The 25,296-nt window shown below is 44.5% G+C and overlaps 1 protein-coding gene across 2 annotated transcripts in view; it reads left to right on the forward strand.

The window, feature by feature from the left end:
- C1H15orf61 (chromosome 1 C15orf61 homolog) overlaps positions 1-7,374 on the forward strand; it is a 38,201-nt gene extending 30,827 nt beyond the window's left edge. For both annotated transcript variants that reach the window (XM_030190464.1, XM_030190465.1), the window contains one exon: positions 7,180-7,374. In XM_030190464.1, the coding sequence (XP_030046324.1) occupies positions 7,180-7,307 (128 nt within the window). In that variant the 3' untranslated portion in view covers positions 7,308-7,374. The remainder of the gene's footprint in view (positions 1-7,179) is intronic.
- The last annotated feature ends 17,922 nt before the right edge of the window (positions 7,375-25,296 follow it).

Consider the following 25,296-nt stretch of genomic DNA (forward strand, 5'->3'; position numbering starts at 1 on the left):
TTGGTGCTGTTGCTGGGAGATTTCAACCTGCCGGATGCGGATTGGAAAGTTTCATCTGCGGAATCGGAAAGAAGTAGAGAGATCATGGATGCCTTACAAAGTGCTCTGCTTAGACAAATGGTGACGGAACCCATGAGAGGAGGAACGACGCTGGATCTGGTGCTCACAAATGGGGAAAGTATATCTAATGTCTGAGTGGTTGCCCACCTGGGCAGCAGTGATCATCAAACAGTTTGGTTTGATATAAAAGCTAAAGCGGAGGACAGTCCTGGATTTCAAACATTCTGACTTTAGCAAAATGAGGGAATACTTGCAGAAAGAGCCAATGGGCTAGGAGGACATGCGAGAAGTGGAAAGACGGTTGTCCAAGCTGAAAGGAGCTATAAATATGGCTACTAACCGTTATGCAAGGAGAGTAAATAAAAGCCTAAGGAAACCGATATGGTTCTTCAATCAAGTGGCTGAGAAAATAAAGAGTTGGCGTTCATGAAATACAGAAAAACTCAAGAAGAAGAACGCAGAGAAGAATACCAGATGAAACCGAAAGAAGCCAAGAGAGAGATATGTCTGGCAAAAGCGCAAACGGAAGAACAAATGGCTAGAAATGTATGGAGGGGCAACAAGAATTTTTTCTGGTATATTAGTGAAAAGAGGAAGACTAAAAATGGAATTGTGAGACTGAAAGATGCCGTGAACTGCTATGTGGAGAATGATGAGGAAAAAGCAAACGTGCTGAACAAAAACTTCATGGAAGAAAATCCTAGAGAAGGACCACCATTGACTGACAAAGGTACATATGAGAATGGCGTGGATATAGCACCATTCACAGAAGAAAGTGTTTATGAACAACTTGAAAAATTGAAGGTGGACAAAGCCTTTGGGCCAGACGGGATCCATCCCAGGATATTGAGAGAGCTCAGAGAGGTTCTGGCGGGTTCTCTTAAAGATTTATTTAATAAATCCTTGGAGACAGGGGAGGTTCTTTGGGATTGGAGAAGAGCAGATGTGGTCCCTCTTCACAAAAGTGGTGACAGAGAAGATGCTGGTAACTAGAGGCCGGTAAGCCTCACTTTGGTTATTGGAAAAGTAGTGGAAGCGATGCTGAAGAAAAGGATAGTGAACTTCCTGGAAACCAATAGGTTACAAGATCCGAGACAACATGGTTTTATAAAAGGTATATTGTGTCAAACGAATCTGATTAAATTCTTTGACTGGGTGAATTCACTCAGAGGGAGGAAAAGTGAGTAGTGGAGTGCCTCAAAGATTGGTGCTGGGGCCAATTCTGTTCAACATATTTGTGAGTGAAGGTTTAGAAGGTAAGGTCTGCCTTTTTACGGATGATACCAAAATTTGTTACAGAGTGGACTGGAAAACTTGAAAAAGGATCTGCAGAAGTTAGAAGAATGTTCTAATGTTTGGCAATTAAAATTCAATGCAAAGAAGTACAAAGTGATGCACTTAGGGGAGTAGAAATCCAAGGGAGGACACATATGTGCTGGCGGTGAGAGGCTTATATGCACAGACAGGGAGAGAGATCTTGGAGTGATGGTGTCTGAGGATCTCAAGGTGACGAAACAATATTACAAGGTGGTGGCTATGGTCAGAACGTGGCTGCTTAGAGAGGGGTATAACCAGCAGAAGAAAGGAGGTGTCGATGCCCCTGTACAAGTCGTTGGTGAGGTCCCACCTGGAGTGTGTCCAGTTTTGGAGGCCATATCTTGCGAAAGCTATAAGAAGACTTGAAGCGGTCCAGAGGAAGGTGACAAGAATGATATGGGGCTTGCACCAAAAGACATATGAGAAGAGAGTGAAATACTTGAATATGTATATCCTAGAGGAGAGGAGGGACAGGGGAGATATGATGTAGACATTTAAATACTTGAAGACTAAACTAGGTCCTGCTGTGCTTTCTAGAGGCTGTCTGTTAATGTTGTAGGCTGTGGCAGAAAGTTCATTCTAACTTAATAATCAGATTGCCCTTAATAACCTTTGCAAATATTCTGCTTCCTCAAACCTAGAGGACATGAATTGAGGTTGCAGGGTGGTAGATTTAGGAGTAATGTAGTGGTGTTTGGGCGTATTGCCGCTGTGCACCCCCCCCCCCCCCCGGCACATCACCTTCAACCCCTTCCCCCTGGGTGCATTGCTCATACCTCCTGAGGGTGCTGGGAGTAGCCGCGTGGCTGTCCACCAGTTCCCTGCCCTGGAACAGGAAGTAACATCAGAGGGAGCAGGGACAGGATGCTGGGCTAGATGGACCTTTGGTCTTTCCCAGTATGGCACTACTTATGTACTTATGTACTTATGTACTTATGAATCGGTGGAGCCAATAGCCACATGGCTGCTGCCTGCATCCCTCTGCAGCATGCACCAGGGGTGGACCGCCCCCACCCTCTGTATGCCACTGGAGTAATGTCAGAAAATTATTTTTCACGGAGAGGGTGATGGATGTCTGAAATAACCTTTGAGGGAAAAAAACCAGTGGCGGAATTCAAAAAGGCGTGGGATGAACACAGAAGATCTCTAATTAGAAAATAAATGATATAAAAAACAAAACTTAAAGGGTTGCAAATATATGTTTGCATGTGAAGTGGTGCTCAGATGGCAACTCTGGCTTTATCAACTAAGGCCAGTGCTGGGCGGAGTTGTATGGTCTAAATCCTGCATATGGCGATCAGGTTTAGGTTGGACTGGAGAAAGCTTCGACGGAAACTCTAGAGGTTTGGAATGTGAGGAGAGTGCTGGGCGGACTTCTGTGGTCTATGTCCCAGAAACACCAAAGAAAGACCATGATCAAGTATATAATATCACGTTCATTTAATCTTGAATTGATAATGAATGTGACTGTTGGGCAGACTGGATGGACCATTAGGGTCTTTATCTGCCGCCACTTACCTCCTGAGGTAAGTAATATGTAACTATTCTTTGAGTGAAAAACTATTTCATCCTATTTGTTTTAAAAATATTTCTATGTAATTTCATTGAGTGTCCTCTAGCCTTTGTACTTCTTGAAAGAGTAAACAATCGATTAACTTCTACTCATTCTACACCACTCAAGATTTTGTAGACCTTAATCATATACCCCATCAACTGTCTCTTTTCCAAGCTGAAAAGCCCTAACCTCTTTAGCCTTTCCTCATACGAGAAAAGTTCCATCCCCTTTATCATTTTGGTCTCTCTTCTTGGACCCTTTTCTAATTCTGCTATATACTTTTTTGAGATACGGCGATCAGAATTGAACGCAATGCTCAAGGTGAGGCTGCACAATGGAGCAATACAGAAGCATTAATAGTATTTTCAGTCTTATTTTGCATCCCTTTCCTAATAATCCCTAGCATCCTGTTTGATTTTTTGGCTGTCACCACACACTGGGCAGAAGAGTTTGGCATATTATCTACAAATGACACCTAAATAAGGGGCAGGGGAGTGTGGGTGAAGGGATGAGAGATGAGTGAGGGGAAGTGCAAGGGATAAGAGAGACAGGGAGAGAAAGAAACTGTTGGGTACAGTTTACCAAGGGAAAGAAGATTATGACGTAATAATGATTGTCGTGCCACTCACCTGTTTCCAGAAGGCCTCTAGGGTCCAGCAGCCCCAGTACCTCTCCAGTCTTGTCTCTTCCTATGCCCCCCCTTGGGTACTCCGTTCTGTTGATAAATCAGACTCATATTCTGAAAAACTAAATACGAAAGTGCGAAACCCTTAAGAGAGAAACTACACTGGCTCCCTCTCAAGGAACGCATTGAGTTTAAGATCTGCACGACCGTACACAAAATCATACACGCAGATGCCCCACTCTACATGCTAAACCTAGTGGACCTACCACCCAGAAATGCCAAAAGATCAGCCCACAAATTCCTCAATCTGAATTTCCCCAGCTGCAAAGGACTTAAATATAAGCAGGCATACGCTACTACCTTCTCGTACAGAAGTACACAGCTATGGAACGCACTACCCACAGCCTTGAAAACCATGGACAATCTAACCAACTTTCGCAAATCTTTGAAGACACATCTCTTCAACAAAGCTTACAAAAAGAACCCTACTCAACTCACCACCCAACCCACTCAAGGACTAAAATACACCTCTTACACCACCCTACCTAATCACCTACCTCTCTAATCCCTCATACATCTTCTGATTACTACTGATTGTATCTAAGATCCTGTCATGATTTTTGTCATAACAACACTCTGTAAGCCACTTTGAGCCTGCAAATAGGTGGGATAATGTGGGGTACAAATGCAATAAATAATAATAATAAAAATCTCTCTTATCTGTCCCTTTCTCCTCTACTGCTAATTCCAGACTCCGTTCCTTTTATCTTGCTGCACCTCACGCCTGGAATAAACTTCCCGAGCCTGTACGTCTAGCCCCCTCTTTGGCCGTTTTCAAGTCCAAACTTAAAGCCCACATCTTTACCACTGCTTTTGACTCCTAACCACTGCTCACTTGCCCAGTCCTTTTATCCTCACCTCTTTATTCCCTTACCCTTAATTGTTCTGTCTGTCTACCTGTCTTATCTAGATTGTAAGCTCTTTGAGCAGGGACTGTCTCTTTTGTGTATGGTGTACAGCGCTGCGTATGCCTTGTAGCGCTATAGAAATGATAAGTAGTAGTAGTAGCAGCCTTCTGTGCCTGCAGAATGTTCTACTTCCTGGAACTCTGCACTTGGCGCTGATCAAGGAGGTTTTATGACAGGAGATGGCATGGCATCAAAATGTTAAAGCTGGTTCCCGCTGCATCCACCACCATGTTTTCTCCAAAACATGCCAGCTTGTTCAGCGTACGGATGTACACATTGGAACAGTCACCAGGCATAGAAGACAATTATTGGAAAAACTAAACTGTCCATAGCAGGAACTGGCGGGTCTTCACCCATTCAAGGCTCTTTCGCTTCAGCTGGGGTAGCCGCAGTTCCCTTCCCTTTCCAGGACGAAGAGGCAGATCGGTACCATACACCCTTTCAGAAGGCGGAACACTCCTGCTCGTCTTCCTGCCTCACCATCTGTTGTCACTGGGAGCAGAGCCCCAGCACCCGTGCTCTCCTTCCTGCATCGCTTTTAGTAAAAACATTTTTAAAAACATATAGCACAGCACACTGAAATCTACAGTACAGCATTACAAATTAAGCAAGCTGTTGAGCAATGACAAAAAAGCATTAACCCTTCCCACTTCATAGACCCCCTCACCCCCCCCCCCCCAACATGAACCCCTCTTAACAGAGAGAATACACAACCTAGGAGGTTTAATAAAATTATATAAACCTCACAAGTTTATTATTTTCAATAGCATTTGCTATTGTTTTGGACAAACCAGTATGACGGCAAGCTCCGCCCAATGGCTTGAGGCCATATAATGGGCAAGATAGGCTCATGCTGTCTCCTGCCATAAACCTCCTTGGCGCTGACAGACGCCATTCTGCCTAGCTTTTTAAGGAAGTGCCTTGGCAACAGGCTTCCTGGCGTCCTTCAGACTTCAGAGTACCTTGCCTTGTTCCTGTCCTGCCTTGCACCAGCATTCCAGCCAACCCGTGTCCTGGACTTTCAGGCTTCTGTGTCAGCAGCCATAAGTGAGGACCAATGCTGTGCTTTGCGCCAACCTGGCTACAACCCAAGGGCTCATTTTTCGCAGATTGTGACACTGATGGTGTTTTGTTGGAGTCACTAAATCCCACTATCTCCACTGGGGGTGGGAATGATGTTGGGGGGCCACACGCTCCTCTTGTTTTTTGTTGGAGTGAGAGGTGTTGGGTTTAGCCCACCAAGCCTCTTTTTGTGTCATTGATGGTGTAGAGTAGGGGTTCCCCAGCCAATCAGGCTTTCAGGATATCCACAATGAATATTCATGAGACAGATTTTGCATGCAGTGGAAGCAGTGAATGCAGATCTTTCTCATGAATATTCATTGTGGCTATCCTGAAAACCTGACAGGCTGGGAGATCCCAGGACAGGTGAGGGGTGCTTATGTTGCTGCCCTTGAAGCCCTCTTGTTGTTCAGAACTACTACTACTACTTAGCATTTCTATAGCGCTGCCAAGGTTACACAGCGCTGTACAAGTTTAACATGGGGAAGGACCGTCCCTGCTCAAAAGAGCTTACAATCTAAAGGTTACAAACTATGTAGTCAGTGTAGGTATCATGAATGGGGAAGGTGGTTAGGCGCCAAAAGCAAGGGAGAAGAGATGGGCTTTTGAGTAAGGACTTGAAAATGGTCAGGGAGGGCGCATGGCGTATGGGCTCGGGAAGTCTGTTCCAGGCATATGGTGATGCGAGGCAGAATGGGCGGAGTCTGGAGTTAGCGGTGGTGGAGAAGGGTACAGATAGGAGTGATTTGTCCTGAGAGCGGAGGTTACGGGTGGGAACATACGGGGAGAGGAGGGTAGAGAGGTAATGGGGGGCTGCAGATTGAGTGCATTTGAAGGTTAATAGGAGAAGCTTGAACTGTATACGGTAACGGATCGGGAGCCAGTGAAGTGACTTGAGGAGAGGGGTGATATGAGAGTATCGGTTCACGTGGTAGATAAGACGTGCGGTGGAATTTTGGACAGATTGAAGGGGGGATAGGTGGCTAAGTGGGAGGCCAGTGAGAAGAAGGTTGCAATAGTCAAGACGAGAGGTAACGAGCGAGTGGACGAGGGTTCGGGTGGTCTGTTCAGAGAGGAATGGGCGAATTTTGCTAATATTATAGAGGAAGAAGCGACAGGTCTTAGCGACAGGTCTTAGCATGTACTTAATCCCCTGTTGTAAATGTCATGTCGTCACACACCACTGGTGAACTGGCTCTTACCAAGTACAGGCCAAGTTTGTTTTTGTAAAGCTGAAATTTGGGCAATTATTTTATAGCTACAGAATAATCACAGGCAGAAAAGCAACAAAAGTCTAAGTAGGCAGACTGTTGAGCAGTTTGCAAAAGAGTAAGGTTAACCAAAGACAGAAAATAAGGCAGCCAGGAACTTTTCATACTGATACCTCATACTATAGCATTCTCTACTAAAATATGACATCAGTTGTGGGAGGGAGTTTTATTACAATTGTGTTTTCATAACATGCCTTTGGGAGAACTAATTTGGACAAGTTTGTTTATAGTATGAGGTATCATTTGGTCCTCTGTTACTCCAGTCTCTGCTTTTACATGAGCACCAGTAAACAATCTTTTTTTTTTTTCTTTTTCTCACAGGGATCCCGACGTTACTGTATGGACTCGGTTCCTGGTTCTTTGCCAGAATTACTGAGACGGTTCCCACCAGCTGCGGCTCAGTTACTGTGTACTTCCTGAATAAGGAAGATGAAGGCGCCATGTTCTGAAACTTGGGGTGTGGTGGGGCTCCACGTTCCTGGAGTATTTTTCAAACATTTAATTGTTTCTTAGATGAAGTTCAAATATGCACCCAATAAAGCATCTTTTCTCATTTCTGTCTTGTAAATGAATCTGTATGTTTTTCAGTACCATCATAAGTACGTAAGTATTGCCATACTGGGAAAGACCAAAGGTCCATCGAGCCCAGCATCCTGTTTCCAACAGTGGCCAATCCAGGTCACAAATACCTGGCAAGATCCCAAAAACATACAAAACATTTTATACTGCTTCTCCCAGAAATAGTGATTTTTCCCCAAGTCCATTTAATAACGGTCTATGGACTTTTCCTTTAGGAAGCCATCCAAACCTTTTTTAAACTCCGCTAAGCTAGCCGCCTTTTCCACATTGTCTGGCAACGAATTCCAGAGTTTAATTACACGTTGAGTGAAGAAACATTTTCTCCGATTCGTTTTAAATTTACTACATTGTAGCTTCATCGCATTCCCCCTAGTCCTAGTATTTTTGGAAAGCGTTAACAGACGCTTCACATCTACCCGTTCAACTCCACTCATTATTTTATTAGAACTCTATCATATCTCCCCTCAGCCGCCTTTTCTCCAAGCTGAAGAGCCCTAGCCGCTTTAGCCTTTCCTCATAGGGAAGTTGTCCCATCCCCTTTATCATTTTGGTCGCTCTTCTCTGCACCTTTTCTAATTCCACTATATCTTTTTTGAGATTCGGTGACCAGAATTGAACACAATATTCGAGGTGCGGTCGCACCATGGAGCAATACAAAGGCATTATAACATCCTCATTTTTGTTTTTCATTCCTTTCCTAATAATGCCGTATCGTTGGACTATCTGCTTGTCCTGGGGATTACTGTCTTTTGGGAGGTCAACGTTTGAATCTGTGACCTTAATAGGCTGTAAATGAACTCTGGGGTTGGTGATTTCTTTCCTTATTGCTGTCAAGTGCCAGGTTTGAAAAGTCACATCTTGCTAGCATGATATTTTGCCTATTGTATTGTTATGAAAAGCAGAAAAAAAATAAAATAAAACCACAATAACAAATCTCTCCCACACATAGGGTTTTTCACCCCCTCTTCAAATCTCCAGACAGAATGCTAGGCTGGCCCCTAAGGCTTGGAGAGATGTTCCTCTGTAGCCGGTAGGATTGAGCTTGTTGCCTGTACAACTGAACTTCAGATTCACACCAACTTAGTTCAGTAAACCACAATACCAACCAAGAACATAAGTGTTGCCATACTGGGTCAGACCGAATGTCCATCAAGCCCTGTTTCCTACAGTGGCCCATCCAGGTCACCTGACGAGATTCCAAGAGTAAAACAGAGTTTATGCTGCTTATCCTAGAAATAATTCCCAAGTCCATCTTAATCGTGTTTTATGGGCTTTTAGCAAACACAATACAACGGAGACGACAAAAGGTCAATGGTGTTGCTAAAGTCCTTTAATAAATATCTTCAAGGCAACACAACTCAGTACGGGCTGTGTTTCAGCTCAATAGAGCTTCATCAGGAGTCTTGAAGTGTTTGCCCAATGTTTGCTCTCTTGGAACATAAACCAAATATCTAAATGTTCTGCATAGTAACATAGTAAATGACGGCAGATAAAGACCTGTATGGTCCATCCAGTCTGCCCACGGGGACAGGGAGTGGGGAGCCTGAGGTGGCAAAAACCCAGCTTTTGTGTTACCGGTTTTAAGGGTCTGCCGGCCTGGCCATGCAAAGCCAGCCAGTTGGCAACTTCCCCCCTGTGTTTTGGCATCTCTCTCCTTCACTTCCCTTTCTCCCCCCCCCCCCCCAAATGGTCTGGCATCTCCTTCACATCCCCTTCCCCTCCTGCCGTCCCCCCATGGTCTAGCATCTCTCTCCTTGCCTTCCCTTCCTGACCCCCCATGATCTATCAGCTCTCTCCTTCCCTTCTTCTTCTCCCCTCCCCCTATGGTCTATCACCTTTTTCCTTCCCTCCCCCCCCCAGCCACCTCCAGACATCGTATCTCCTTCCTTCCCTCCCTCCCCCTTTTGCGGTCTGGCATCACTATCATTCCCCGATGATGTGGCGGTTCTTTTTTCTCTCCCCCCCCCCCCCTAGTGGTGTGGCATTCTTGCTTCCTTCACCCCCCTCCCCCTGCGGGATCCGGTACACTGGCTGCTCTCCTGCTCCCTGCACCACTGCCTTCATTCAACTTTCTGGACCGTCGGCAGCGTCAGTGAGGTAAGTACACTGCCTCCAGCAGTCCCAGAATCTTTCCCTCTCCTGCAGCATCCTACCTATGTGGGACAGGAAGTTATAGCAGAGGAAAAGCTTCCAGTCTTACCTCACTGATGCTGCCAGCGGCCCAGAAAGTTGAAGGAGGGCAGCAGTGCAGGGAGGGGGAGGGCAGCCTGTGTATCAGAACCCACGGGAAGGGAGGTTAGGATACTGGACAGGAACTGGTACTGCCCCAAACTATGCCCATGCATCTACCTATTGAACTTCACTCAGTATTTTATAGACTTCTATCATATTTCCCTTCAGCCCTATCTTCTCCAAGCTGATGAGCCCCAGCCTCTTTAGCCTTTCCTCATAGGGAAGTCATCCCATCCCTTTTATCATTTTCATTGCCCTTCTCTGTACGTTTTGTAATTCTGCTATATCTTTTTTGAGATGCAGTGGCTAGAATTGAACACAATATTCGAGGTGCAGTCACACCATAGAGCGATAGGAAGGAATTATAATGTTCTCATTTTTGTTTTCCATTCCTTTCCTAATAATACCTAACATTCTATTTGCTTTCTTCGCCACCGCTGCACACTGAGCAGAGGATTTCAGTGTTTCTTCAACGATGACGCTTATATCCCTTTCCTGGAATGTGGAACCTTGCATTACTTAACTATAATTCGGGTTCCTCTTTCCCACATGCATCACTTTGCACTTGCTCACATTAGTACATAAGTACATAAGTACATAAGTAGTGCCATACTGGGAAAGACCAAAGGTCCATCTAGCCCAGCATCCTGTCACCGACAGTGGCCAATCCAGGTCAAGGGCACCTGGCACGCTCCCCAAACGTAAAAACATTCCAGACAAGTTATACCTAAAAATGAGGAATTTTTCCAGTCCATTTAATAGCGGTCTATGGACTTGTCCTTTAGGAATCTATCTAACCCCTTTTTAAACTCCGTCAAGCTAACCGCCCGTACCACGTTCTCCGGCAATGAATTCCAGAGTCTAATTACACGTTGGGTGAAGAAAAATTTTCTCCGATTCGTTTTAAATTTACCACACTGTAGCTTCAACTCATGCCCTCTAGTCCTAGTATTTTTGGATAGCGTGAACAGTCGCTTCACATCCACCCGATCCATTCCACTCATTATTTTATACACTTCTATCATATCTCCCCTCAGCCGTCTCTTCTCCAAGCTGAAAAGCCCTAGCCTTCTCAGCCTCTCTTCATAGGAAAGTCGTCCCATCCCCACTATCATTTTCGTCGCCCTTCGCTGTACCTTTTCCAATTCTACTATATCTTTTTTGAGATACGGAGACCAGTACTGAACACAATACTCCAGGTGCGGTCACACCATGGAGCGATACAACGGCATTATAACATCCGCACACCTGGACTCCATACCCTTCTTAATAACACCCAACATTCTATTCGCTTTCCTAGCTGCAGCAGCACACTGAGCAGAAGGTTTCAGCGTATCATCGACGACGACACATTAAACGTCATCTGCCATTTGGATGCCCCGTCTCATAAGGTCCTCTTATAATTTTTCACAATGTTTACTAAAATATAATATACCACTTAAAGACCAAAGTTGTTTACAATACAATAAAATACACTTAGGATAACAAAGAGAATCAAATTCTTGATAGGAAAGAACTCCCCATTCATACAAAGCACATAATCAGTAAAACATCAATGTAGCGCTATAGAAATGCTAAATACCATGTTTCCCCGAAAATAAGACACTGTCTTATATTTATTTTTCCTCCCCAAAACGCGCTAGGTTTTATTTTCGGGGAAACATCGGTCGCCCCCCCCCCCCCCTCCGTCGCTCCCGGAACTAACCTGAAGCTCCTTTCACCTTCGCAAGTTCAGATTCGGATTCGAAGCAGCAGCGCAGCAGGGCAGACCTCTCCTTCGTTCCGTGTCCCGCCCTCGCCTGACGTAACATAACATCAGGCGAGGGCGGGACACGGAAGGAAGGAGAGGTCTGCGCTGCTGCTTCGAATCCGAACTTGCGAAGGTGAAAGGAGCTTCAGGTTAGTTCCGGGAGCGACGGAGGGGGGGGGGGCCCGGCGACCTCGGGTGGCTCTCGGCGGCCCTGCTTAAAAAAAAAGTTTGATAGGTCTTACTTTTGGGGGGATGTCTTATATTTTAAATTTGCAGGGAAACCCCGGTAGGTCTTATTTTCGGGGAAACACGGTACTAGTAGTAGTAGTAACAAAGGAAATGATCCTCCTCAGAGAACCTAGAATATGATACCCTCCCCACAATATCTACATTAGATGCTTCTTTAAATAAAAACAGTTTTCAGTGCAACTTTAAATTTCCTAAAATTTTCTTCCAAATTATATAATTTGGGAGCTGATTCCACAAGAACGGGTCAAGTAAAAATAATGCTCCTACTTTAGTGGAACTTAACCTGGTCCTTTGAACAGATGGACCCGCCAATCTCTGATCCTACAAGGATCTTACGACCTTGGCTGATGTATAAGGAATAGTCAAGGCATTTAAATAGCCTGGTTGTAATAATCATTATGAGTTAATGCTTAAAATTTACTGAACTCTAAAGGTCACTGGTAAACAATGAAATTTCAGAAATAAAGGTGTAATATGATCATGTTTTCCAATATATTCTCTAAGAACAGTATTTTGCAATGTTTGCAGGCAGTTGATGTCCCTACATAAATCACATTACAATAATCTAATTTTGATACGAAAAGGGGATCAACGTATGAAAAGAGCTGCCCACTGTTTCTGTAACTTGACTCAAAATTTAAGTGAGAATCTATCAATACCCCTAAATATTTGAATGTATCCACAGGGGGGAAAGTTAGGCACCAAAAAGTTGGAAGGATATTTGGTATCTCTGCATGACCAGTTATCCAACAAGTACGCATCTTTTGAATGTTTAGTACCAAATTCTACAGGCAAAAGTAAGGAGTCCTTTGGGACTCCAGTACTCAAATGAAACGTTTTTGAAGAAACACCATCAGTTACTACTGAATAGGTCTTATCTTTAAGGAATGAGGTAAACCAGGAAAACACTGTTGATGATAGACCACTTGATTTTAATCTTAATAACAATCAATCATGATCCACAAGGTCGAATGCCGATGCCAAATCTAATAAAATAGCTAATGCAATGTAGCCCTTATCCAGAACTTCATGAGTTTCACTAAGGAAACAACTCATAATAGTTTCTGTACTATGAGCTTTGCTTTTCTAAATCCTCCCTGTCTAGGATGTAAAACATTTAGTATCTTCCAAGAAATCAGGTAACTGTCTAAGGACAATTCTCTCTAATACAGGGGTTTCCAAACTTTTTTGGTTGGTGGCACCCCCCCCCCCCCCCAGCCACATGGGTCTCTACACCCCCCCTGACCACTTGAGTCGCCGCACCCTCCCTCCTGGCCACATGGGTCTCCACCCCCCCCCCCCCCGGCCACATGGGTCTCTACACCCCCCCCCCCGACCACTTGGGTCTCCGCACCCCCCCCCCCGGCCACATAGAGCTCCACAAACCCCTCTCCGCCACATAGGTCTCTCTTTCCCTGCAGCCCTCTACCTTCCCCATACCCTACTTCCTTCTCTTTCCCCCGCTGCTGCTGCTTCAGTCCTTGCAGCTTACATTTTCGGGTCATCTGTGATTCACACAGGCACTCTGGGGGCTTCCCAGTCTGCCACGTCCAGCCCTCTCTGCAACTTTCTCTTCTGAGGGCTGGATGTGGCAGAGGGAAGTCCCTGCAGTGCCTGTGTGAATCGTGGACAGCCCGAAAATGGAAGCTGCAAGCATTGGGCAGGGGAAGAAGCAGAAAGTGGCAAATGCCGGACTTGCGGGAGGGGAAAGTAGAGAGCAATACGTTGCGGCACCCCTGGCAGTTTGCAGCAGCGTACCAGGGTGCCACGGCACACAGTTTAGGAACCACTGCTCTAGAACCTTTGCTGGACAGCAGAGATTTGAAATGGACCTATAATTTTGAGCAGTAGAAGGATCAGCTTTTGGGAATTTTTAATACTGGTGCTCTAACAACTTTGAATAACTTCGGAGCTCATTTTCAAAGCGCTTAGATTTACAAAGTTCCATAGGCTACTAGCTAACTTTTCAGCTTATTTTCGAAAGAGAAAGACGCCCATTTTTCGACCCAAATCGGGAGATGGACGTCTTTCTCCCGTGTGTGACCAAATCGGTATAATCGAAAGCCAATTTTGGTCATCTTCAACTGCATTCTGTCGCAGGAACGAACAGAGTTGACGGGGGCGTGTCAGAGGCGTGGTGAAGGCGGGGCTGGGGCGTGGTTATCGGCCGTGGAGAGATGGGCGTCTTTAGCTGATAATCGAAACAAGGGCGTTTTTGACGAGAATTTGGTCCGATTTATTTGGACCCTTTTTATTTCAGGTCAAGTCCCAAAAAAGTGCGCGAACTGACCAGATGACCACCGGATGGAATCAAGGATCACCTCCCCTGACTCCCCCAGTGGTCACTAACCCCCTCCCACCAAAAAAAACCCACTTTAAAAACTTTGTTTTCCAGCCTCTATGCCAGCCTCAAATGCCATACCCACCTCCATGACAGCAGAATGTGTTCTATCCTGTGACAGCCTTTCCCTGGTTCTGATGTGGCTCTCGGGTGAGTGTGACACCTTTCCTGTTATGCGCACTGCAGAGTCACATCAGCAATGCATTGTGGTGGGTGTAGGGTATTGGGCTCTGTGATTCCACTAGCTTGTGGCAAATGCTCACGATGTTGGTAGTTGGTAGGCTCTACTCCCATGGTGCTTTTCCCCATGCTTACTGGGTCAGAGTGTGCCCTGTTTTGTTTCCGGTAGTCCATGAATTAGTGGCCATTTTTGTAAGCCAGTTTTAGATCCCTTTCACGTGTTAGCCACATTACAGAACTTAGTTCTTACCTTGAATGTGGCTGAAAGAGGGCATTGTACACCATTCTGCCAGCTCTGACCTACTGCTAATCTCAGTACCAGGAAGACTCAGTGGGGCACAACCTCTGATCTGCAGTTCACTGTGAGTAAACGTGCTTATTCAAATAAAGGACTTTTTCAAAGAGATTAGTCTTCAGGTGTCAACTGGTGTGCCAAGGTTATACAGCAGCAACAAGTTCTAGAGGCCTGCGTGTATGCAGGTCCCTGGAGCACTTTTAGTGGGTACCGTAGTGCACGTCAGGCAGGCAGACCCAGGCCCATCCCCCCTCCTGTAACACTTGTGCTGGTAAATGGGAGGCCTCCAAAACCCACTGTACCAACATGTAGGTGCCCCCTTCACCCCTAAGAGCTATGGTAGTGTTGTACATTTGTGGGTAGTGGGTTTTGGGGGAGGGGGGTTGGGGGCTCAGCACCCGTGGTAAGGGAGCTATGCATGTGGGAGCGTTTTCTGAAGTCCACCGCACTGACCTCTAGGGTGTCCAGTTGGTGTCCTGGCATGTCAGGGGGGCGAGTGTACTACAAATCCTGGCCCCTCCCACGACCAAATGGCTTGGATTAGGACATTTCTGAGCTGGGCGTTTTTATTTTCCATTATCGCTAAAAAAACAAACAAATGCCCAGCTCACAAACGACTAAATCCATGGCATTTTGGTCTGTACAAACCGTATTTTCGAAACGAAAGATGGGTGCCCATTTTTTTTGAAAATACAGTCTGTCCCACCCCTTCATGTACCCGTTCTTGGACATAAACGCCCATGGAGATGGGCGTTCGCGTTCGATTATGCCCCTCTTTGTAAGTCTACATGCTTTTAAAATACGCCTCTTTGTGTCATCAGCAAATTTAATTACTTCACTAGTTATTCCCATCTCTAGATCATTTATAAATATGTTAAAAGGCAGCGGTCCCAACACAGACCCTGCAGAACCCCACTATCTACCCTTCTCCATTGAGAAAATATGAAAGTGCAAAACCCCTAAGAGAGAAACTTCACTGGCTCCCACTCAAGGAACGCATTGCATTCAAGATCTGCACGATTGTTCACAAAATCATCCACGCAGACGCCCAACCTATATGCTAAACCTCGTGGACTTGCCTCCAAGAAACGCCAAAAGATCATCCCGCAAATTTCTGAATCTACACTTCCCCAGCTGTAAAGGACTAAAATACAAGCTGAAGCATTCAACTACCTTCTCTTACATGAGCACGCAGTTGTGGAACGCATTACCTACTACCTTGAAAACTATTGACGAAATAAACAACTTTTGTAAATCTCTGAAGACACATCTCTTCAACAAGGCCTACAAAGAGAACCCATAACCTTATTAAATCACCTCGCCAATCCACCCAGTTATGAAAGTCTACTTTCTATACCTATCCGCCTAAATCTTTTCTTCTTTCCCTTATTTAATATTTTTACATCACTAATTGTATTTGACATCCTGGAATGACAAAGCCATAACGGGACTCTGTAAGCCACATTGAGCCTGCAAATAGGTGGGGAAATGTGGGATACAAATGCAATAAATAAATAAAAATACTGACCATTTAACCCTACTCTCTATTTTCTATCCTTTAACCAGTTTTTAATCCACAATAGAACACTACCTCCTATCCCATGACTCTCCAATTTCCTCTGCAGTCTTTCATGAGGTTCTCCAGATCCACAATATCAACCGGCTCACCTTTATCCACATGTTTGTTCACCCCTTCAAAGAAATGTAGTAGATTGGTGAGGCAAGATTTCCCTTCACTAAATCCATGTTGACTTTGCGTCATTAATCCATGCTTTTGAATATGCTCTGTAATTTTGTTCTTTATAATAGTCTCGACAATTTGCCTGCCACCGATATCAGGCTCACTGATCTATAATTTCGCGGATCCCCTCTGGAACCTTTTTTAAGTATCCGTGTTACATGGGCTACCCTCCAACCTTCCAGTACCACCCCTGGAGAACCCCACAATCTACCCTTCTCCATTGAGAATACTGACCATTTAACCCTACTCTCTGTTTTCTATCTTTTAACCAGTGTTTAATCCACAATAGAACACTACCTCCTATCCCATGACTCTCCAATTTCCTCTGGAGTCTTTCATGAGGTACTTTGTCAAACGCCTTCTGAAAATCCAGATACACAATATCAACCGGCTCCCCTTTATCCACATGTTTGTTCACCCCTTCAAAGAAATGTAGTGGAGCTTTGCAGTGTTCTAAACAACTCCTTTACCATTTGAAAATTCTGTTTCTTATTTCTGGTTTGAGAAGTGCTTGTTCTGTTCTGCTAGAAGCTAGAAATTTCTATTGAAAAAAAAATGTCATTGTTGAAACATGAATGGATGAATCTCTTCATAAAGGCGGTTAATAAATCCCAATAAATAAATAAAAATAAAATAAAGAAATGTGCCTATGCACCCTCTTTGCTGTAGTATTTTACTGAAGGATCTGGCTGACGCTGGATTTCCTTGAATGCACTGTCACATTGTGTGCCGTGTGGGGAACTTTATGAAACTGGATATTTTGGTCTAAAGTGACCTCTCGGGGCAGGTTTTATAGGTGAATTTATCCTGCAGGCAAAAAGTGGTAGAAATCCTTATCTGTACTCCTAGTGGGACAACAAATGAAAGTTTAATCAGAAGAGTACTTACGCTGGTTTATTTAGTGCCGTGGTGCGTGTGTGTGTGTGACGTGGGGGGAAATGGGGTTGCATTAATAATAAAAGCTGCTATTAGCATTTTGCTAAGATGGCTGGAAGTGATTTCTTTCACATCATGGGGCCCTGTTAAATAAGCAGACCTCACAAGCACCGGATTCAAGTACAGCTCACTCACGGCTACTCATCTGGTCAATACTTTGCTGCTGAGGTCTGGTCCCAACACAGAGCTGATAAAATGGCTTTTAATTACCAGGCGCTAAGAACAGTTTTCCATTGGTCCTGCTGCTTCCGCCTCCTCCTCGCACTGATTTCTGATAATGCTGACTGGGCTCACCTAGACTCCCATAAATAGCAGGATCAAGACTCTTTGTCCATTGCGTGATGGGCAAGTCTCCTTAGAGAACGTCTGACAAACGACTCTATTGATTCCAGGCAGTTCTGTGCTGCTCGAAGCATTAAATGGCCACTTGATTTCTTGCCTAATGCTCTCGCTGTGTAACAATTAAAGCAATGTAATATTTTCTTGTATTACATAAAAATCAATCGACCTCTTGCTCCTGAGGCATTGATCATGCTGAAGGATCAGTTGGTGGGTAGGGGTGTGGGGGGAAGGGCTTGCTTGGGTCAAAGGGCAAATATGATAATATCACACTGTGATCCATCTGTTAGAGGGTAAGGGGAGGGGGGGGGGACACACAGAGCAGGGGACCCCAGCCCAAGATTCTCCAAGGCTTCGGCTGAAAATGCTTTCTCGAGCTGTCTACCGGTAGGTTTCCTTGGCTGTGATTTTTTGATCATTTGGGCTTAGACAAATGAGCACTTCTGACTCATTTTCTCTGTGGTATTTCACACAGGAAATTTAAAAATAAAGAAGTATTCTGCCCAATTTTGGTGCATTATGGGATGGATGTGTATTGTTTCTTCTGCATTTCTTGTCACAGCAGTGCAATAAAGAGGCTGAAGGCTGAGCTAGGTCTCTTGCGTACCCATGACCCATGCCAGGGCGACATATTCAGCTAGAATATAAACTCAGCATGAAAATACCACTGCTGTGAGTCACACAGCGGTGGGAAAATTGTATTTCTGCTGATTTTTAAACGACTAACAGTGAGTCCACAGGCTTCTAATCAAGTTGTGACAAAAACATTCTTCTGCTAAGGATGTTCAAGTACTTAGAATTGTTTTCAATATGCAAAGAGTTAGAAAAAATTCATCCTCTATTACAAGAAGGCTGAACGCACAGTGCACAACTGAGCTCTTTGTCTGTCGTTCTGTTCCAGGGTTCTGTGTTTGAGAACTGCCAGTGTTGTTATGTCCAGGTGCACCTGAGAAAAGCCTGCCTCTGGCAGAAAGGAGCAGGACTTCCCATCCTTTAGTTTGAATGCCCTGTTGCATTGAGTTATAAGGTGCACTCAGTCATGCCCCTCTGTCTGCCATTAAAACCCTGTTCCTCTTTTTCACCAGGCTGTAAAGTCTCCAGAGACTGACCAGCTCAGTGCAGCAGGCACTGTCTGTATTACTATATTTCCATGTAGGGAATTCTTTCTGTAATGTGTCATTCAAAAGAGAGACACAAGTCATTTCTCTGACCCTATATGTGTCTAATATTGAAGGTTAATGTAACAAAGAGAGGGAACCAAGTACAGAAGAAGACCAAGGAAAAAAACAGCACAAAGGGCCTTTAAAAACAAAAGGGAACACAGTTCTTTCATTAAAAAATCCTTTAATAGTGAACTTTGATTGAAGAAAGACCCGACACGGGCCGTGTTTCGGTGCTACCACACCTGCATCATTGAGGCTTACACTGTTGCTGTGTGTGAGCTTTGCACTGCATTTCATTCGGAGGAACATATCACACAAAATTTTGGAAAGCATCAGCCTTTTGAAATTAGCCTGTTGAAGCCTCCTTTGTCATTGGTGTGACCCCTGACCCAGGTGCTGTAGCACCGAAACACGGCCCGTGTCGGGTCTTTCTTCTACTACTACTATTTAGCATTTCTATAGCGCTACAAGGCGTACACAGCGCTGCACAAACATAGAAGAAAGACAGTCCCTGCTCAAAGAGCTATGTAATAAAAGTGAGCCAAGTATAGGACAATCAAGCCATTGTGACATCACTGATGAGGTTGGCTCTTATTGGTGGCCTGAGGCATTATGACATCACAATATCACCTCTGATTACAAGAGACTACTACTACTACTATTTAGCATTTCTATAGCGCTACAAGGCGTACGCAGCGCTGCACAAACATAGAAGAAAGACAGTCCCTGCTCAAAGAGCTATGTAATAAAAGTGAGCCAAGTATAGGACAATCAAGCCATTGTGACATTACTGATGAGGTTGGCTCTTTTTGGTGGCCTGAGGCATTATGACATCACAATATTAGCTCTGGTTACAAGAGACTACTACTACTACTATTTAGCATTTCTATAGCGCTACAAGGCGTACGCAGCGCTGCACAAACATAGAAGAAAGACAGTCCCTGCTCAAAGAGCTATGTAATAAAAGTGAGCCAAGTATAGGACAATCAAGCCATTGTGACATCACTGATGAGGTTGGCTCTTATTGGTGGCCTGAGGCATTATGACATCACAATATCACCTCTGATTACAAGAGACTACTACTACTACTATTTAGCATTTCTATAGCGCTACAAGGCGTACGCAGCGCTGCACAAACATAGCAGAAAGACAATCCCTGCTCAAAGAGCTTACAATCTAATAGACAAAAAATAAAGTAAGCAAATCAAATCAATTAATGTGTACAGGAAGGAGGAGAGGAGGGTAGGTGGAGGCGAGTGGTTACAAGTGGTTACGAGTCAAAAGCAATGTCAAAGAGGTGGGCTTTCAGTCTAGATTTAAAGGTGGCCAAGGATGGGGCAAGACGTAGGGGCTCAGGAAGTAAGCAAATCAAATCAATTACTAACTAACTAACTAACTACTAACATTTCTAAAGCGCTACTAGGGTTACGCAGCGCTGTACAATTTAAACATAGACGGACAGTCCCTGCTCAAAGAGCTTACAATCTAAAAGACAAGAGAACAATCTAAAGACAAGTGTACAATCTAGAGGATGAGTGAACAGTTAATCTGATAGGGTGGATAGATTGGGGCATTCTATATTGCTCAAGCGGTTAGGCGCCGAAGGCAGCATTGAAGAGGTGAGTTTTAAGCAGAGATTTGAAGATGGGTAGGGAGGGGGCATGGCGTATGGGTAAAGGAAGATTGTTCCAGGCATAGGGTGAGGCAAGGCAGAATGAGCGGAGCCTGGAGTTGGCAGTGGTGGAGAAGGGAACTGAAAGGAGGGATTTGTCCTGTGAGCGGAGGTTACGGGCGGGAACATAGGGGGAGATGAGGGTGGAGAGGTAGTGAGGAGCCACAGACTGAGTGCATTTGTAGGTAAGGAGGAGGAGCTTGAATTGTATGCGATATCTGATCGGAAGCCAATGAAGTGATTTGAGGAGAGGGGTGATATGAGTATATCGGTTCTGGCGGAATATAAGACGTGCGGCAGCGTTCTGAATGTGTACAGGAAGGAAGAGAGGAGGGTAGGTGGAGGCAAGTGGTTACGAGTCAAAAGCAATGTTAAAGAGGTGGGCTTTCAATCTAGATTTAAAGGTGGTCAAGGATGGGGCAAGACGTAGGGGCTCAGGAAGTTTATTCCAGGCATAGGGTGCAGCGAGACAGAAGGCGCGAAGTCTGGAGTTGGATTTTTTAATGAAAGAACTGTGTTCCCTTTTGTTTTTAAAGGCCCTTTGTGCTGTTTTTTTTGCTTGATATTGAAGGTTAACAGTTGCTTGGCCTACCTGATGGTAGCAGTGGCAGTTCACGTTTAAGTGGTGAGGCACCGTTCACTGTTAAAAAAAACTGAAGGAGGGGAATAATTGGAAACAGTTTTAGATTGGGAATTAGTCAATTGATTAGTTCAAAGAGTGCTTTAACATTACATTTTAACTGTCAGTCCTTAGACCATTCTTCTAATTTTTGGAGACCTGTTGTCATGGTTTCTTCTCCCTCTGGGATATTCACTCTATTGACTATCTTTGTGTCATCTGCAAACAGACAAACTTTTCCCTCTAACCCTTAAGCATGCAGTATTAAACAGTGTCGGCCCTAGTACCGATCCTTGAGTACTCCACTACTCACCTTCCTTTCTTCAGAGCGAATGCCATTTACCACCACCTTCTGTTGCCTGTTGGCCAACCAGTTTCCAATCCAGTTCACCACTTAAGTACAGCTCTCTCGGCTTATTCGGGAGTCTTCCGTGAGGAACCGTATCAAAGGCTTTGCTGAAATCCATGTAAATTACATCTAGTGTATGTCCTTTATCCGATTCTTTGGTCATCCAGTCAAAGAAATCAATCAGATTTCTTTGCCAGGATTTTCCTTTGGTAAAACCATGTTGCCTCCTGATCTGTTGGATTCTAGAAACTTAACTATCTTTTCCTTCAGCAGCAACTCCATTATTTTCCCTACCACTGACATGAGGCTTACAGGCCTGTAGATTTCCACTTCTTCCCTGTCCCCACTTTTGTGAATAGAGACTACATCCACTCATCTCCAATCCTGCGAAACTTCTCCTGCCTCTAAAGATCTATTGAATAAATCCTTAAGAGGTGTCCTACCAGGATTTCTCTGAGTTCCCTCGGTATTTATTTATTTATTTATTTATTGCATTTGTGTCCCGCGCTTTCCCACACACAGCAGGTTCAATGCGGCTTACATAGTAAAAAAAAAAAAAAAATTCTTGAACATATCCCATATGCAATAGCTTTGTCCCCTTTCAGATTTTCAAGTTGTTTATTTATTTATTTGTGACATTTATATCCCACATTATCCCAAACAAGTTTGAGTTCAATGTGGCTTACTATAAACAGTTTAGGATACATAACAAAGAATAATGTATAAGAAAGTAATTTGGTGTAAGAATCCAATTTTACAATACAGTACCATAAACATATTGGTATACAGTATCTATGGAGTGGAGGAGTGGCCTAGTGGTTAGAGCACTGGTCTTGCAATCCAGAGGCGGCTGGTTCAAATCCCACTGCTGCTCCTTGTGATCTTTGTTGCTGATCTGCAATGGCAGGCTTCTGTTTCTGTGAGTCTGACGTCCTGCACGTATATCAGACTCACAGAAACAGAAGCCTGCGCGGCCGTGTTGTTGATCTGCAAGGGCAGGCTTCTACATGGAATGTTGCTAGTGGAATAGCAACATTAACATTCCATGTAGAATCTCCAATAGTAGCAACAGAATCTCAATAGTAGCAACATTCCATCTAGAATCTCCAATAGTAGCAACATTCCATGTAGAATCTCAAATAGTAGCAACAGAATCTCAATAGTAGCAACATTCCATCTAGAATCTCCAATAGTAGCAACATTCCATGTAGAATCTCAAATAGTAGCAACAGAATCTCAGTAGTAGCAACATTCCATCTAGAATCTCCAATAGTAGCAACATTCCATGGAGAATCTCAAATAGTAGCAACAGAATCTCAAATAGTAGCAACATTCCACTGCACTAACCACTAGGCTACTCCGTAACCTGCTGCTGCCTTGCTCTTGTCAGCTTTTATGGCTCACTGAATCTGCTACGTTAAACCAGGCTATCTCCTCTTCTGCTATTTCTCCTATCGCCATAGGTCTCCTTAATTCTCGTTCCTTACGACATAAAGGCCCTCTGGTGTTTGACTTACTTATTAGTCTTAAACTGCCTATCGTTTCTATTACTGAACCTTGGGGGACACAGCTTCCATGCTCAACGCCTGTCCTACTGGCTATCTCTTCACTCACTTCCCACGTTCCACCCGATGAGGCCGAGGTGTGGCTTTCTTCTACACTTCTTCCTTCTCAGTCTCTGTTTGCCCCTTTAAACCATTATCTTTTTCTGATGTTGGGATTCTTCGGCTTAGGACCAAGTCTGTCAGTTTCTATCTGGCACTCGTTTTCCATCGCCCCACTTCTGTTAGTTCCTCTTGGGATGAACTTGATGCCTTTGTTGCTGAGCTCTAGACAGCTTATTTTCAAAGAAGATCACTGGCCATCTTCCGACACAAATCAGGAGATGGCCGACCATCTCCTAAAGCTGGCCAAATCGGTATAATCGAAAGCCGATTTTGGCCGGCACCAACTGCTTTCCATCGCGGAGCCGGCCAAACTTCAAGGGGGAGTTTCAGTAGGGTAGCGAAGGCGGGATGGGGGAGTGCTTTGAGATGGCCGGCTTCGCCTGATAATGGAAAAAAGAAGGACGTCCCTGGCGATAATTTGGTCCCTTTTTTTTCAGGTCCAAGTCCCAAAAAAGTGCCCAAACTGACCAGATGACCACTAGAGGGAATCACCTCCCCTGACTCCCCCAGTGGTCACTAACCCCCTCCCACCCTCAAAAAAACAACTTTAAAAACTTTTTTTGCCAGCCTCAAATGTCATACTCAGGTCCATCGCAGCAGTATACAGGTCCCTGGAGCAGTTTTAGTGGGTGCAGTGGACTTCAGGCAGGTGGAGCCAGGCCCATCCCCCCCTACCTGTTACACTTGTGGTGGTAAATGGGAGCCCTCCAACCCCCCCCCCAACCCACTGTACACACATGTAGGTACCCCCCTTCACCCATAAGGGCTATTGTTGTGGGGAGTGGGTTTGGGGGATTTGACTCCAAACTTTCTTTTAAACACCATATTGACAAAATCACACAGTCATCCTTCTTTGACCTACAACACATCCGATCAGTTAGACATTACCTCCCCACTTCCAGTAGCCAATAAATGAATGGCTTACAATACCTGGTAGCAGGGATAAACCTAGCGATGTATTTCCAAAGATGAGAGAGAATAAGTTGAGCTCAAAAGTGGCTAAGTCTGAGGTGTTATTACTAGGGCAAGTCTATGAACAAAGAGATCCCTCACAAATTGAGTTGTGTGGACAAGAAAATTAAATCTGCATTCTAGGGCAGTGATTCCCAAACCTGCTCCTGGAGGCAACCCAGCCAGTCAGTTTTTCAGGATATTCAAAATGAATATTCATGAGAGAGATTTGCATGCACTGCGTCCACTGCATGCAAATCTCTGTCATAAATATTCATTTTCAATATCCTGAAAACCTGACTGGCTAGGGTACCTCATAAGTACACAAGTATTGCCATACTGGGACAGTCCAAAGGTCCATCAAGCCCAGCATCCTGTTTCCAAAAGTGGCCAATCCAGGTCTCAAATATCTAGCAATATCCCCCCCAAAAGTACAAAACATTTTATGCTGCTTATCCCAGAAATATTTTCCCCAAGTCCAATTTAATAATGGTCTATGGACTTTTCCTTTAGGAAGCAGTCCAAACCTTTTTTAAACTCTGCTATGCTAACCGCCTTTACCACATTTTCTGGCAACGAATTCCAGAGTTGAATTACACGTTGAATGAAGAAAAAGTTTCCTCAATTCGTTTTAAATTTACTTCATCCAACATTTCTACATCCATCTGTTCATCCAGGACCAGGTTTGTAAACCACTGGTCCAGGGGATACTTTAGACTAACCCTGTTGTTTAAAGTGCATATACACAATGTGATTAAAATATTTTGTTCAACCTCTGGATATTGAATAAATAATTGAAAAATTGTAATTCTGACTGCAGAGATTAATACTTTGTGGTTTCGATAATTGTAGATCACTGTATTTAGGCCTGCTAAGAATAAGTGTAAGGCCATTGCAGATGATTCAAAATGTCCTACCTTGGGAATGAGAGGGCAAAGGATGAAAGTGAAACTTAAAGAAATGCATCTGTTATGACTGGGGATGTGTGAGCCCATGTGCCCTGACTGAGCACGGCGAGGATGGAGTGCCACCGCACTCGGTCAGGCAGCCAGACAAGCCCTAGCTTCACCTGCATTTAGCCACTGTCCTCCAGGAGTTGAGCCCCTGGGTTCAAGCAGCCGGCAGTACTTCCGGAACCAGCGGGGTTGCACGACCACTGACCAGACAGGTGGGCAAACAAACACAGTCCAGGAGCCCGTAAACAGCAGAGCAAAGAATAGTCATAAAAAAGTCCAAGGTCAAGGCAGGCAGCAACACAACGTGTAGTCCAGGAACAAACCAAGGTCCGGAACACAGGAACCGAAGACAAGGAGCACCGGCCTGGATCTCAAACACAATTGAGGCCAAAGCAACGAAGGACTTTAAATAGTGTAGG

Source organism: Microcaecilia unicolor, chromosome 1 (assembly GCF_901765095.1).
Source record: "Microcaecilia unicolor chromosome 1, aMicUni1.1, whole genome shotgun sequence".
In the NCBI taxonomy this organism is placed as follows: Eukaryota; Metazoa; Chordata; class Amphibia; order Gymnophiona; family Siphonopidae; genus Microcaecilia; species Microcaecilia unicolor.